At 31.2% G+C, this 16537-nt stretch overlaps 1 protein-coding gene across 14 annotated transcripts in view; it reads right to left on the bottom strand.

Annotated features, from left to right (window-relative positions):
• Nucleotides 1-16537, bottom strand: part of LOC122724580 (beta-xylosidase/alpha-L-arabinofuranosidase 2-like) — an 87095-nt gene that overhangs the window by 55400 nt on the left and 15158 nt on the right. For 2 of the 14 annotated variants that reach the window (XR_006352021.1, XM_043959905.1), the window contains exon 1: nt 797-1261. Coding sequence is in view for 1 of the 14 variants with exons in the window: in XM_043959905.1 (XP_043815840.1) it covers nt 797-902 (106 nt within the window). In the remaining 13 variants the exon portion in view is untranslated. The other 12 variants (XR_006352029.1, XR_006352025.1, XR_006352028.1 and 9 more) reach the window with 12 other exon arrangements.

The raw sequence follows: 16537 nt of genomic DNA, 5'->3' as shown, positions 1-16537 counted from the left end.
CCTCACGCAACAATTTTATTGGCCATCCATGTATCAGTCTGTGAAATAGTATGTTGCCTCTTGTGATGTTTGTCAATGAACCAAAGCTGATACATTAATTCCAGCTGGATTGCTTCAGCCCCTTCCTATTCCTGATTTTATAGATGGCTTGCCTTCTTCACATGGAAAACTTCAATTCTTGCGTTAGTCGATAGACTTAGAGAAAACAATGCCAAGTTAAGATTTTACTAACTACTAGCTCATTAAGGACACGTAAAAGGTAACAAGCTTCAAAATTTCCCTTTCCCATTATTTTCTCCTAGTTTTCCAGCAAAGAACAGCAAATAAATTTGACACAACCGTTCTAAATGAAAGAAGCTAGTGAATATCTGGTAAAGCCTATACTGTAACAGGGAATAATGGAATACAATACTCATTTATGACTCTTGCTCACTATACTTATCACATGTATAGTTAACCAACACACTCGTGTTACTGATCTTTCCTGCTATCTTCATGTGTTATCTCTGTTTCCACTACTGTGAAATGAGAAACTCACCAAACCAAAACCCTTATCTTGAGTACAATTACCACAGCAAAAATCAAAATGATCCCGGGTTTCCCTTCTTGACAAACACAATCTCCGTATAATTCAGAAATTAGTAAGAAAAACTTACAGCAATTCTAAGCTGAAATTAAAACAGGGTTAAACAAAGTAAGCATACCAGTCTTGACAAATACAATTTCCGTATAATTAGAAAATTAGTAAGAAAATTCTAAGCTGAAATTAAAACAGGGTCAAACAAAGTAAGCATACCAGCAGAGAAACCACGGAAAGCATTGTTGACATAGGGGAAAGACGCAGGTTGCAAAAGCCTGTTCAAGTGAGGTGATACAGCTGCACGAGCTCTCCATAGAGCCATTGGGTTCCTATCTGGTGAGTCTGGAATATCTCTGACTAAGGGTTTTAGTTCTCTGCAAATGGTAATACAGCCAAACAAATTTCGTGGTTTATATTTAACCAATTAGTGTAAGCTTAACTTCCTTCAGACATGCAAGTATGCAGTGTAAATAGATTTCATTAGAATTGAAAGAGAAATTCAATTAGCAAAATGAACCAAAAGCCAACAAGAACAGCCACTACAAACTCTTCAGGCAGATTTTCATTTTCTTGAGCAAGCAAGCACGATGTGGTCGAGTACACTTCAATCAAAAGCAATGTTGAAATACGGAAATTCCATATCCTCCCTCAAGATTAATTAAAACAAAAGGCACATATCCACTGAATCAACATATGAGAAACATCAGGAAATTAAAATTAATTAAAAAGAAAAAAAATAAAATCAAGTGATATACCAGACAGAGAGAGGCAAAACTGCAATTGGGTCAATAGATGTGAGAGGTTGAATGAGTGTGGCTGTGTGGGTGCTAGGAAGAGCTGAGGGGGTTACTGGTGAGACGAGCAAGAAAGTGATGACACAGGTAGGATACTAATGAATTTTAAACTGTGCAACCCTAAACCCACTTAATATACTTACTACCTGAACCCAATTAAGCAATTACAATAATCTTTTACAAATACCTGTCTAAAAATAATTACTACTCTCCACATAATATTCAGACCCATTTAATTCTTTTTCTGTTTCATTAAAGAAAGTTTAAAGGGATTGTTAGCTGAAACCAAATACTAAAATATTTTAAAATTCTATAGAAGTAAGAAATTCAAGATTACTAAAACAACAAAATAAATTAATTGTAATTGCAATCTCACACACTACTTCATGGAACAAAGCATAAAAGGAGTTCATAACAAATCATTCACCATCATTGTTAGTTATATCATTTATCAAAAAAGATAACAAATCTTAAAGTTATATATGCATAAGAATGCTTTGAGAAAACAAAATCACTAAAATTTAATCACTAAAATTTCAAAGGTAATCTCCTAAATCAAGGACCTGAACCACTTTGAAACAGTCACTTCATAACCAACTTTGGACCAAAAACACCAAAACCTAACTGTGGATCAACCTCCCATTCCTTGCACCCTGCCAAAGATAACTTGACATGTGAAACTCAAAATACCAAATCAAAATGGAACAGGAAGCTAACAAAAGAGCGCAAGTACAACTCATCTTTCCAAGATGAAACAAGAGCAGACTCACTATAAAAATACAAAGAAAAATTAAAAGAAAATCATATTAATTCTCATTACTTGTAAAAAATTGCTTTTACAGCTTCAACAGCCAAGATCTAAATAACCAAATTGTTTCGTCAGAATTGGAAGTTCTCCTGTACAGTTGGAAACGAAGTCGCATATCATCTTAAGATATAACAAAGCCTAACTCCATAAACTAAACATCCTAACCCAGAATAGAAAAGAGGCGCGTAACGTGAAATTACAGTGATAGCAAATACAAACTTATGCAACTCGGCATCAAATGCAAACAAAACAAAAGAATATATTAAACATCGACCATGTGAAAAAGAAATATACATAGAATCAGCGCCAATGAGAAAATATGAGATAACAAGATGAGAGTATAACATCAGAAGAATCTTCTCAAGAGACTAACTACTAGAATTTTGTAGAAACACCATAAATAAGATGGAAAAAAATGAATAAAATTAACAAAGTAAAATTAATATCAACTAGGATAAATCGGCAGGAAAAGGGAGAAATTTGAACAGAAAAGCTTACCTCACACCAAATAGTATAGAACGATAGCTTCAGTGAATCGGTCTAATTGCAAAGCTGGGAGTAGCAAAAGAGAGCGTGAAATTGATTAGGGATTCAGTTAAATTTGTAGAAGTTATATATTTTATATTAAAATTTAAAAAAATTATAATTTAGATTTTAAATTTTAATTATATCAATGAACTGATTTTCTAATTTTTGAAATTCAAATATTTAGTCTCTAAATTTTGTTTATTTCAAAATTAGAAATTTCTATTTTGTTTTTATTAAAATTAGTGATCTCTCCCATTAATTTAAAACAAAAAAAATAAATATATACTTAAATAAAGAGTAAATTGCACTTTCATTTTTGGATGGTAATGTTATTAATAGATTAATATGTTTATTTTTAAAATTAAATATTTAAATTTCTATATGTTATTTCCGTTTAAATTCAACTTCGTTTCATTTTAAAATCTATTAAGTTAAAAATTAAAAAAAAAATATTTTAAATTTTAAAAATACTATAGATAAAAAGATTTATCATTTTCATTTCTTCTGCCTACTTTGTTCAGAAATCTAAAAACGTCATTAATCACCTTATCAAGAACTCGATTCTTGAAACATTCCTTCCCTCTTATATATTTGGAAAACCTTCTGAGTCAGCTTTCCTTTACACATAAGAAAAAATAAAGAAATTGAAGGTGCGGCTAAAGGGCTCATAGAAAAAACCATCGATGGTTGAAAATAAATATTATAAATTCTTGATCTGTTGCATAAAGTGACTTGACTTTTGCTATTTTAATTTACTTCTTCGTTTAGCAATCATAGTTAATAATTTTAGTTTTGAAATGTTTGAAAAATTAATATTTTAATAATAATTTATTTTATAGATGACTTACACCAAATTTATATCATGTAATTTATGGCTTTTTTTTTTTTACCAAAAATCCGGCGGAGTTTCCTCTGAAATATGGACTTAATTTCACCTGTGAATAGTAACGTTACACTTCTATAAACTTCAACCTTAACCCTCAAACTTCTTTTAACTTCAAAACAATTTCAATCCATATCAAACACTTCAAAAACCATCTTACTAATCTCAACACAAAAACTTATGCTAGTAACCCATATTTATACCAAAATTAAAATATTCAAATATATCTAATTCAAACTATATACAACTTTATCTCTAAAACTTTATGTACATGCCATATTTCCAAAAGTAACTTTATATAAAGAAATTTACAAAATATACCCCAAGATAGTAATGATGTAACTCTGACTAGGTTGATGCAGATCTTGATCTACTATTCCTTGGATCTACAACCTGCGCGAGGAAAAATACATTCCTACGCGCTAAGCAAATTGCTTAGTGGTGTTCAACTTCTTTTATAGTTAAAAAAATAAATCATTTAAATCAAATTTCATTTATCAACAATAAATCAAACAAATAACAATAAACTATATAGCAAACAATTTGAAACAATTCTAAATCATACTATTATTTCACATATATACAAATTTTAATTTCATAGTCTTTTTCTTTTTTTTCATGTAAAAAAAATTATTTTCTCTTAATACTTTTATTTATTTATTATTTTTCTTTTGTCCCCTATAAATTTAAATGGGACTGTTAAGTCAGATAAGGAAACTGTATCTGTAGGGCACAAAGTGCCAAATAACTGTATGGCTCAAAAGCCGAGTCTATAACTGTAGGGTACCTCATTGTATCTCAAAAATCAGTATAACTGTAGTGCAGTACTGCAAGATCTGTATATGGCATGGCACACCCTTAAACTAACTCACAATTCCCACCAAACTTACTAGGGCCAACTTTAAATAATTTATACATTTAAATATGGGGACAAAAACTTTCCATACAGTGTAATTTTCAATTTTTCAAACTATAATACTTTATCATATCATGTAAATCTATTAATTTAATTCAACTACATAAATTACAAATTCATAATTTAATCCTTAATTAATTAACTATTGTTATTTTTATTGTTATTTTTTATCTAATCTAATATTTTTTTCCTATTTATCACGATATACCATATCTCATTTTTCTTTTTCTTTTAATTTTTACCTACTCCATCTGCCTTTTGGCTGAATTATCAAGGTAATGGCCATCACTAATATTTAATGACAAAGAACAGCCATTGTCGTTAAATAAAGATTCTAATGGCCGCCGTCACCAGTGCAACTCAAGATTTGCCTTTAAAAAATGAAAGTAACAATAATGCCCTCTAAAAGCCTGTAAATAACAGCCATTATATAACATAATGACTGTTTAGTTAAAAGCATATTTTCAGTATAGTTCAAAAGTACTATTCACAAATAAGTACATAGCACAAAGCAGAGGGGTCTATTGAAAGATATGAAGGTCGGTTGGTACAAAGTGGTCCACTCAAACCTATAGTTTCGACTACCAAGAGACATTTGCAGCACTACAAAGATGAGCTCCATTTTTGAAAATCAGTTGGTTGATATTTTCACTAAGGGAATTTGTAGCAAACATTTCCAAGGTTTGGTTTGCAAGATGGATGTACAAGATATCTGTGCACCATCTTGAGAGGGAGAGTTGATAATATTCTTCCCTTTAGTTTATTGAACAGTCCTAATTAGAGTTCCTAATTAAGGTTGCAATTAACGTTGTAAAATGAGCAGTTATATTTTTGTATACTCAAATTTATGCACCATCTTGAGAGGGAGAGTTGATAATATTCTTCCTTTTAATTTATTGAATACTCCTAATTAGGCTAGGGTTCCTAATTAAGGTTGCAATTAATATTGTAAAATAAGCAGTTAAATTTTTGTATACTCAAATTTCCTAGTTTAGAATTATTGTTTAAATAGGTTTCATTGTAAAGTTCAGAACTACTATGATAAGACCTATTCAATTTGATCTCTTCTTCTCTGTCAAAAACGTGTAATATGAAGATGACAACTGAATATAGAACTAACCACTCAAAGCAGAGTCTTGGGCTTTCGAGTGGTTATATTGTCAGTGACCAGCCTAAAACCTTGATGAGCATCAACAATCTCCACGATGGTCATGGCACCAAGCAGGAAAAACACGACCTCACTTACTTCTGCAGAAGCATGTGTCAACTCCGAAACAGCTATATCAGTCGAAGGTGCCTGCTCAAGAAAGTGATAGCTAAATATTACAGTGTAATAGACAATACCTGGAACTTATGGTTGTTTTCATGAAACATAAAAAGGGACCCATTTTTGCATGATAGTTATGGTGGGAGACTTTGGACTTATACTGGCAGGGTCAAATTTATTTGTTTGCATACTTACAAGCATTGATAATTGATATTTGAAACACAGCAATGTGGAATTCTATAGTTCACGGTTCAGTTATCAGGAAGCCATTATAAACCATGCTGCCAAAAAATTTTGCTTCCATGCACCAGTCTATCAGTTTATGGCATCCCAATTCAGAATCCACTACAGCCTAATTGTGGAAATTATTTTACCAAGGGAGTTCCAGCTACATGATGATCCAAAATTTCTTCAAAGAAAAGAAGGTAAATATACCCAAACATCCACCCACACAAATGAAGGATATCATTTATGAAGTTGTTCTATTTTATAGATCAATCAGTAACGAAGTTTAGTTACCAATCCAGTATGCAGCTGTAAAAGGACAACCCCACATGGGCAACATAAGTTACACATAACAGAAGCCTTTTATTGAAATTTAGCCAGCAGTAGGATGAGATAGGGCTATAACAAATTTAAGGAAATCACAGAGAGACATCTCAGTTCAATTATGTCTATTTTATAGCTTCTATGAACAAGTAAAAATGATACATCAAGCACTCATGCAAGTGGCCAGAAGATGAATGGGAAACATACACTTTAATCTAAACTAAATGTCACCGGTAATTCTTTGAGAAAAAAAATGTCACTGGTAAAGGAGGAATAAATGTGTAATGAATGATTGAATGGGTCTCACATATCAATAAATTAGTCCTATACAAGCAGCTAGAACTTCAGATAATAACCAATATGCATTCTGCAATGCAAACACGGTAACTCTGCAGACATAAGAGAAACCACCTCGTATCCATTTCAACATTTAAGAGAAGTAATAAAAAAGGCGTGACAAGAACATTTCCACATACACATCACACACAAACAACAAAGAGTATTTCAGAAAATGAAATGTCAAATCTCAATAGAGGAATCCAAAAATATGGTTTCCGTTCAATTTGAAAAATACATGTGAAAATCAAGTAATCCCTTTCACCAACCACTGAACAAGGAAATGGGTACCCCTAAAAATGATGCTTTAGCGACAATAAATTATTGAAACAAACCTGAAGCTGTTTTGCACTACTGGGCTGTTGAGCTTGTCCCTGAGTTGAAGAAGAAGAATACCCTCTAGCCTTATCTTCAGCTCTTGCAAGAAGACCACTGCCAAGCAATCTTGAACCTAATCTAAGTGGAGATAAAGCCAAACAAAACTGAGAATGAAGTGAAGACAGATTAAGGGAAGAAGGAAAGCGGACGGATTGTTTCTTAAATTGGTTGGTTGGAGATGGTATAGCCCAAATGAGAAGAAAGCCATTGCAGGTGAGGTTTTAGAGGAGAAAGAAAGAGATTTCTTTTTTCTTTTTTATTCCCTGAAAGAGATTTCAAAAGAGAAAACGGTGGTTTTGGTCAGTGTAGTGGTTTTGTTGGTTTGCTCGCCAGTTGCATGGAGGAGAGAGATTGGGCAATTCTCCGAGGATAATGGGGCAATGGCTATCACCAGAGGACATACGAGCTTGGAAGGAGCGGTCTTTGCCTGTCAATATTTCTGTCTTTTTTTTTACCAGATTCCAATGATCCGTAGCCATCTGCATTTGTGCCTTAATAATATATTTTTGTTTAAAACAAAATTTCCCAATTAATACTTTGTTTGGGAAATAGGAAGAGATTGAAAATAATAATAAAAAAAATCTCTTTATATTTGAACGAGTAAAAAATTAAAAAGAATAAAAAAATATAAAATTTATTTGCTTTCCTTTGTGACAGAGTGATGAATGTAAAGAAAATAGGTAAAAGTATCAATTTATTCTTATCATCACAGTGATTATAAAAATTATTCTCCTATATCTTAGCTAATTCAGTGATTTTTTTGTGACTTTATTTTTATCTATAATCTTATAAATATAATTTTTTGTATGTTAATTATTTTAGTCATATTAAACTTATTACATTTCCAATAAGTAATATTTTAAATATATATAAATATTTTAATTATATAAAAAATAAAGATTACCATTAATACAATTATTATAATATTTTATATTTATATTTATAAATAATTTATTTAAATATATAAATTTTATAATTAATATATACTAAAAGAATAATATTATTTAAATAAAAAATAAGGTCTAATTAATTATCAGTCTGATAAAAAAAAATTCTAAAATGAATCAGCCGCCTTTTCAAAGAGTTTACCAAATAGATAAAATAGCTCTTTCAAAATGTATTATCTAGGTGAAAAAGTTAAACTATATATCCTCATTAACATTATATGCATATAGTTAGGGATGATTATTCATTCGGTTCGATTTAAAATCAAATCGAATTGAATAAATTAAAAATTATTTTTTTGTATGTTAGCTAATTCAGTGATTTTTTTGTGACTTTATTTTTATCTATAATCTTATAAATATAATTTTTTGTATGTTAATTATTTTAGTAATATTAAACTTATTAAATTTTCAATAAATAATTTATTCAAAGTGGAAATCTATTAATATGGCTTGAATTTACATATGCTAATTAAAATCTTAACATTTATTATTTTTGGACCGCATCCGAAGGCTGCCTACGTACCTCCAATAGAGGATCAGGTCCACGTAGCTAACAATAGATAATAACATAAAGTTTATACTAACATAAGTAATTCCTGCAAATAATCAACTACATTATCACATTATGCTATTCAGAAATAATTTTATTCATTTATTTAATAATTTATTGGAGGAATAAGAGTTATATCTAGAATCCAATAAATAACTAAGGAAACATAAATAATTATATTTTCATAGCTATACTTTACACAATATTATTAAGAAACTAAATACTAATATTCAAAACATATATATATATGTATTTACATACAAATTTATATATAAACAGATATCAATATAACCCATCAATAATAATTACTTGTACCGATTAAAGTGTTTAAAATTTAACTATATCACCAATATAGATAACAACTAAACTTTCAATAAACAACAATATTATCTCAAATAATATTAATTCCGCCAAAATAATTTATCTAATCTTATCAAAGATAATAATGCTTCTAAAAACTTAAAAAGAATAAACTATAGCAGTGATTAATTTAGTTTTCCAACATAGACATTCAATATAATCTTAAAGGCAACTTTATCCACTTCCAAGTGATGAATCGAAATATTTATCAAGAAATACATTAGGAATCCATACACTCTATATATGTAATGTTCTTAAAAGTTGGGTAGACTCTACAATCTTCCTTATTTTTCTCCTAACTAGAGTAACTAATATCTCATTAATGAGATAAACTAACCTCTTAATCATACCTATCATCTCATAACTATCTAAACTAACCCCTTAATCATACCTACCATCTCATAACTATCACTTATTTTATGTGTGTATTCTTCTTGTATCTTCAATCCACTTTTACATAATGTTTAGATAATTAATCTTTCTCTAAAACCCTTCAATCTGGTATTATGATAATTCAAATTTATTTCCCTCGAAGGTTATGACTATGTTTCGATATCAAGCAATCGTTACAGTAAAAAGTGAACAAAAAGATTGGTCACTCACATGTTCTAGCCTATTTCACCTACTCATGGCTCTCCTTTTTTTCATTTCTCTTATATCATAATATTTATAAAATTCCTCTTTTTAATGATAAACAACACGAAAACAATTATGTTTTTTGAGTTCATTGTGGCTATCGTAGAATTTTCCTATACATTATTGCTAATGTCTCTAGTATTTTATTTTAAAAGGATATTGAAGAGATGATTATATACTGCTAGAGCCAAACGACGTCGCAGGAAGCAAAAGACAGGTGCAAATCCAGAAACAAAACGGCGTCGTAAACACAGATCCAAAACGGCACCGTTTCATACATAAATGTAATTTATTCCAGGAGAATCCAGAAAATTCTAGAAAAGTCCAGAGAACTCAGTTAGTTAGAATTCAGTTTCTCCAAATGTGTATATATACATGAGACTTTCCAAATCAATACATTGCATTCTCTATTTTCATTCCCAATTTTAGCTATTCTTTTCAAATATAAACCTTTATTAGAAGTCACGTCATAGCAATTAGAAACTTGTCATGATACAACTGCATCAGATATAAGGCATCTACCATATCCTAGCATATTCTTAAAAGTGATGCACACAATTTCCACTCAATGCTCCAATGTCCATAATGTAATCTGCAGCTTACAATACACACATTTGTAGCATTGAATAGATTATTGCGATCACGACTTTAAACTATCACCTCTATCTTCTAACACATATTGAATATCAAATTTGAAAACATTTAGCGATTCAATTCAAATTTGAAATGTAAGTGGGGGAGCATTGGCCGGTGGCTAACGTGACCTTCCTTCTGTATTTTTTTATTACTTAACGGTGGATCATACGCAACACATTGAATAACCAATGTGAGAAATTAACCACCGGTTAATGCTAAAAATCTAGGTCTGGTGTTTAACTAACCTGACTTAAAGTCAAATTTGGAAATTGTTGCTGAAATAGTCTAACTACGCTTTTCCTAAGCGAAGCAACTCTGCAGGCTACAACATCTAGAGAGCTCAAATCATAGTCGTCTAACAACCTAGGATCCTTAGTCATCAGCACCACCGCCGGTGCAGTCTGTGCTACGTGAGTGACCTTACTCTCCTGAATTACTATCAACATTGTCTTCATATCAAATTTAACCATGGACACCACCACCGCTCCTATAGTTAAAGCTCTCAAGAAATAACACAAACCATAAACATGAAAATGAGACAACGGAAAAAAGGAAGTTGCAGCTGCCATCCGGGTCATGTAAACCTCATGACTTACAGCCACCATGCATGTGAAATTTCGATGAGTCAAAACCACTCCATTAACTCGATCAGTAGTCCGTGAGGATAGAGAATCATCGCAGGGTCCAATTGGTAAACCTTCCCTCCTTCCATTTCTCCACAGTGAGCTAGACTTATCATCAGCGATTCAAACTCGGGAGAGTCGAGTACGATTGTTTTGAGATTAGGAATTATATAAGCAGCATTCGACGTTACGAACACAATTACAGGTTTTGACAGCTGAATTTGGTGGAGAATCTCAGGTTTAAAGATAATTGATTTTTAAGGAGAGGTAACGACACCGAGAGAGAAGATACAGAAATAAAAGATCGAAAGGTGAATAAAGTTAGGAGAAAGAACGAAGGCAATATCTCCTTCTATGAGGCCAAAATGGTGGTGAAGCAAGAAGGCTAATTTTTTGTGCGAAGGACGAAGTCGGAAAATTAAATTCGACAGCGAGTGACGGCGTCGATGAGAGTGTTTTAGGTTTTTCTACACCATTTAAGAATTTTAACTTAACTAGCCAAGGATTAATATCTCACCTTGGTTATCCAAGGTGTAGCATAGAGTTCACCGTCAAGTAATAAAAAAATACAATATGACCTGCTACCGACAGATGCTCCCTCACTTTCATTTCAAATTTTAAAAGAATCGCCAAATATTTTTAAATTCTAATTTAGTTTTTAATTTAGTCTGCTAGTGAATGAGGATTTGGGGTAGCTGCGACACTTCGTCTATGCCTTATAACTTTAAATGTCAACTTACGTTTTATATCTAGACTGTGACACTGTCTTTTAAGTGTTGTTTTATATCATAAATTGCACCTATTGGCATGCCAATTGCCGTTTCTTTGACAAGCTTTCCAAGTTATTTATTTTAGGTACTTCTGTATGCTTCTATCTTAAGTTATAGTCAAGTTTTGGCAATATTAAGGGTCTAATTCACTCACGGTCTCTTTACGAAAGTTGTTCTCCTATATCTTTGCTAATTCAGTTATTTCTTTTGTGGCTTTATTTTTATCTATAATCTTATAAATATAACTATTTGTATATTAATTATTTTAGTCATATTAAACTTATTAAATTTCCAATAAGTAATTTATTCAACGTGAAAATCTATTAATATGCCTTGAATTTACATCACTACTATTTGCTAATTAAAGTCTTAACAATTATTATTTTTGGACCGCACCCGAAAGCTGTCTACGTACCTCCAATAGAGGATCAGGTCCACGTAGCTCTTAACAATAGATAATAACATAAAGTTTATACTAACATAATTAATTCTTGCTAATAATCAACCACATTATCACATTATGCTATTCAGAAATAATTTTATTCAATAATCTATTGGAGAATAAGGGTTATATCTAGAATCTAGTAAATAACTAAGGAAACATAAATAATTATATTTTCATAGCTATATTTTGCACAATATTATTAAGAAACTAAATACCAATATTCAAAACATATATATATATATATATACACACACACAAATTTATATATAAACAGATATCAATATAACCCATCAATAATAATTACTTGTACCGATTAAAGTGTTTAAATTCTAACTATATCACCAATATAGATAACAACTAAACTTTTAATAAACAATAATATTATCTGAAATAATATTAATTCCGCCAAAATAATTTATCTAATCTTATCAAAGATAATAATGCTTCTAACATAGACCTTCAATATTAATTCGGTTATCCAACATAGACCTTCAATATAATCTTAAAGGCAACTCTATCCACTTTTAAGTGATGAATCGAAATATTTATCAAGAAATACATTAGGAATCCATACACTCTATCTATGTCATGTTCTTAAAAGTTGGGTAGACTCTACAATCTTCCTTATTTTTCTCATAGCTAGAGTAACTAATATCTCATTAATGAGATAAACTAACCTCTTAATCATGCCTACCATCTCATAACTATCTAAAGTAACCCCTTAATCATACCTACATAACTATCACTTATTTTATGTGTGTATTCTTCTTGTATCTTCAATCCACTTTTACATAATGTTTAGATAATTAATCTTTTTTTAAAACCCTTCAATCTTGTATAATGATAATTAAAATTTTTTTCCCTCGAAGGTTACGACTGTATTTCGATATCAAACAATCATTACAGTAAAAAGTGAAAAAGAAGTTTGGTCACTAACATGTTCTAGCCTATTTCACCTACTCATGGCTCTCCTTTTTTTCATTTATCTTATATCATAATATTTATAAAATTTCTCTTTTTAATCATAAACAACACAAAAAACAATTATGTTTTTCGAGTACATTATCGCTGTCATAGAATTTTTCTATACCTTATTACTGATGTCTCTAGTATTTTATTTTAAAAGGATATAAACTTTTATTAGAAGTCACTTCATAGCAATTCGAAACTTGTCATGATACAACTGCATCAAATATACGGCATCTACCATATCCTAGCAGATTCTTAAAAGTGATGCACATAATTTCCACTCAATGCTCCAATGTCCATAATGTAATCTGCAGCTTACAATACACACATTTGCAGCATTGAATAGATTATCGCGATCACGACTTTTGACTATCACCTCTATCTTCTAACACATGTTGAATGTCAAATAACATTCTTAGCCAACTTACAAAAACCTATAGTAGAGTTATATCCTGACCTTAACTTATAAGGTATAAACATTTGCTTATACTTGTTCCTTCTCCTTAATACCTAGAACGGCCTAAACGTTAGCTCTAATACCACTAACTGCAACACTCCTATAAGGTTATTTAACTAACCGAAATGGAGATATCACGTTCCGTGGTGCTTCTCTTATTTTTTCAATTAACTATTATCATGTATTAACGACACCGAGAGAGAAGATACAAAAATAAAGAATCAAAAGGTGAATAGAGTTAGGAGAAAGAACAAAGTCAATATCTACTTTTCTGAAGCCAAAATGGTGGTAAAGCAAGAAGTCTAATTTTTTGTGCGAAGGACGAAGTCGGGAAAATAAATTCGACAGCGAGTGACGGCATCGAAGAGAGCATTTTATATTTTTCTACACCAATTAAGAATTTTAACTTAACTAACCAAGGATTAATATCTCACCATGGTTATTTAAGGTGTAGCGTAAAGTCCACCGTCAAGTAATAAAAGAATACAATATGGCCTGCTACCGACAGATGCTCCCCCACTTTCAATTCATATTTGGAAAGAATCACCAAATATTTTTAAATCTTAATTTATTGTGCCAAGAAATAAAATTTTGGATTTTTATGCCATTATCCTTTTTTTTTTCAAGCAACAATTTAATTTAGTCTACTAGTGAATGAGGATTTGGGGTAACTGCGACACTTTGTCTATGCCTTATAACTTCAAATGCCAACTTACGTTTTATATCTAGACTGTGACACTACCTTTTAAGAGTTGTTTTATATCATAAATTGCACCTATTGGCATGCCAATTGCCGTTTCTTTGACAAGCTTTCCAAGTTATTTATTTTAGGTACTTCAGTATGCTCCTACTCTAAGTTATAGTCAAGTTTTGCCAATATTAAGGGTCTAATTCACTCATGGTCTCTTTATGAAAATTGTTCTCCTATATCTTAGATAATTCAGTGATTTCTTTTGTGGCTTTACTTTTATCTATAATCTTATAAACATTATTATTTGCATGTTAATTATTTTAGTCATACTAAACTTATTAAATTTTCATTAAGTAATTCATTCGACTTGAAAATCTATTAATATGGCTTGATTTTACATCGCTGCTATTTGCTAATTAAAGTCTTAACATTTATTATCTTTGGAACGCACCCGAAGGCTGCCTACGTACCTCCAATAATAACATAATGTTTATACTAACATAATTTATTCTAGCTAATAATCAACCGCATTATCACATTATGCTATTCAGAAATAATTTTATTCATTTATTCAATAATATATTGGATGAATAAGGGTTATATCTAGAATCCAGTAAATAACTAAGGAAACATAAATAATTATATTTTCATAGCTATACTTTGCACAATATATTATTAAGAAACTAAATACCAATATTCAAAACATCTATGCATATATATATATATATACGCACATATTTATATATAAACAGATATCAATATAACCCATCAATAATAATTACTTGTACCGATTAAAGTGTTTAAAATCTAACTATATCACCAATATAGATAAGAACTAAACTTTCAATACAGAACAATATTATCTCAAATAATACTAATTCTGCCAAAATAATTTATCTAATCTTATCAAATATAATAATGCTTCTAGAAAGTTAAAAAGAATAAACTATGGCGGTGATTAATTCGGTTTTCCAACATAGACCTTCAATATATTCTTAAAGGGAACTCTATCCACTTCCAAATGATGAATCGAAGTATTTATCAAGAAATACGTAAGGAATTTATACACTCTATCTATGTCATATTCTTAAAAGTTGGGTAGACTCTACAATCTTTCTTATTTTTCTCCTAGCTAGAGTAACTAATATGTCATTAATGAGATAAACTAACTCATTAATCATACCTGCCATCTCATAACTATCTAAACTAACCCCTTAATCATAACTACCATATCATAACTATCATTTATTTTATGTGTATTCTTCTTGTATCTTCAATCCACTTTTACATAATGTTTAGATAATTAATCTTACTTTAAAATCCTTCAATCTTGAATTATGATAATTCAAATTTATTTCCCTGGAAGGTTATGCCTATGTTTCAATCTTGAATTATGATAACCTTCTAGGGAAATAAATTTGAATTATTATAATATTTATAAAATTCCTCTTTTTAATGATAAACAACACAAAAACTGTAATACCCGGCTAGACTCCGGTATCGGAATCCCTACCGTCCGGTGGGATCTCGGATGTCGGAAACCTCTAGAAGGGTAAAACCATGTTTTTATAAAATGTTTTAATGTATTTTATGTTTTTAAGTAAAAAAAAAAGGAAATTGAGTTTTGAATGAAAAAGACCAAGGAGACATTTCCAGATTCGGCCGCCGAACTTGCATGAGATGTGGGGGCACGTTCGGCTGCCGAAAGGTGGTCTGCCAGCCCTATATAAGAGCTCCATGGCTGAAACGGGCGAGTTTTCTCTCATTTTCGGCCACGGTGAGTTCATGCTCTCCTATGGTTCGTTTTTGATTTTTTCCTCCGATCTTTCATGTTTTAACAAGCTTTAAGTTGATTTGAAGAGATTTAAGCAAAAAGGAGCAAGTTTTGGAAACTTGGAGACCAAAGAGCGAATCTCTCCCATCTCCGAGTTGGATCGTCTCTCCTCTCATTCTACAAGAGGTAAGAGTAGATCCATAGTTCCTTACATGTTTTAAGTAAGTTTTATGAGGTTTTATGGGGTAGAAATCCATGTGTAGTTTTATGTGAAGTTTATGGGTTTATGTTATGTTTATGAGCAATGTTGGTTGTTTGATGTGTTGTAGATGGGGTTTAGGATAGTTTGGAGCCCCTAGGAGCTTGTATACTGGAGTATGCATGTTGTAGAATAGGAAAATGCATGATTGTATGAGTTGGGAGGCATTTGTGCATGTTGGAGCCGAGTTTCTGCCCTTTGGGAGAAACCAGGTTCGGCAGCCGAAGGCTCTTTCGGCCGCCGAACCTGCCTGTGGTAGCATGAATCGGCTACCGAACCCTGCCCCCGAAAGTGGACTTTCGGCTCTGGAAGGGAGTTTCGGCCGCTGAAGGTGCCGCCGAACATGCATGAGTTTTGTCTCTGGAAGGAACCTTCGGCCGC

Source organism: Manihot esculenta, chromosome 9, assembly GCF_001659605.2.
Source record: "Manihot esculenta cultivar AM560-2 chromosome 9, M.esculenta_v8, whole genome shotgun sequence".
NCBI lineage: Eukaryota > Viridiplantae > Streptophyta > Magnoliopsida > Malpighiales > Euphorbiaceae > Manihot > Manihot esculenta.
The sequence above is the reverse complement of the archived record's forward strand: the minus strand, read 5'-3'. Positions and strand labels throughout refer to the sequence as shown.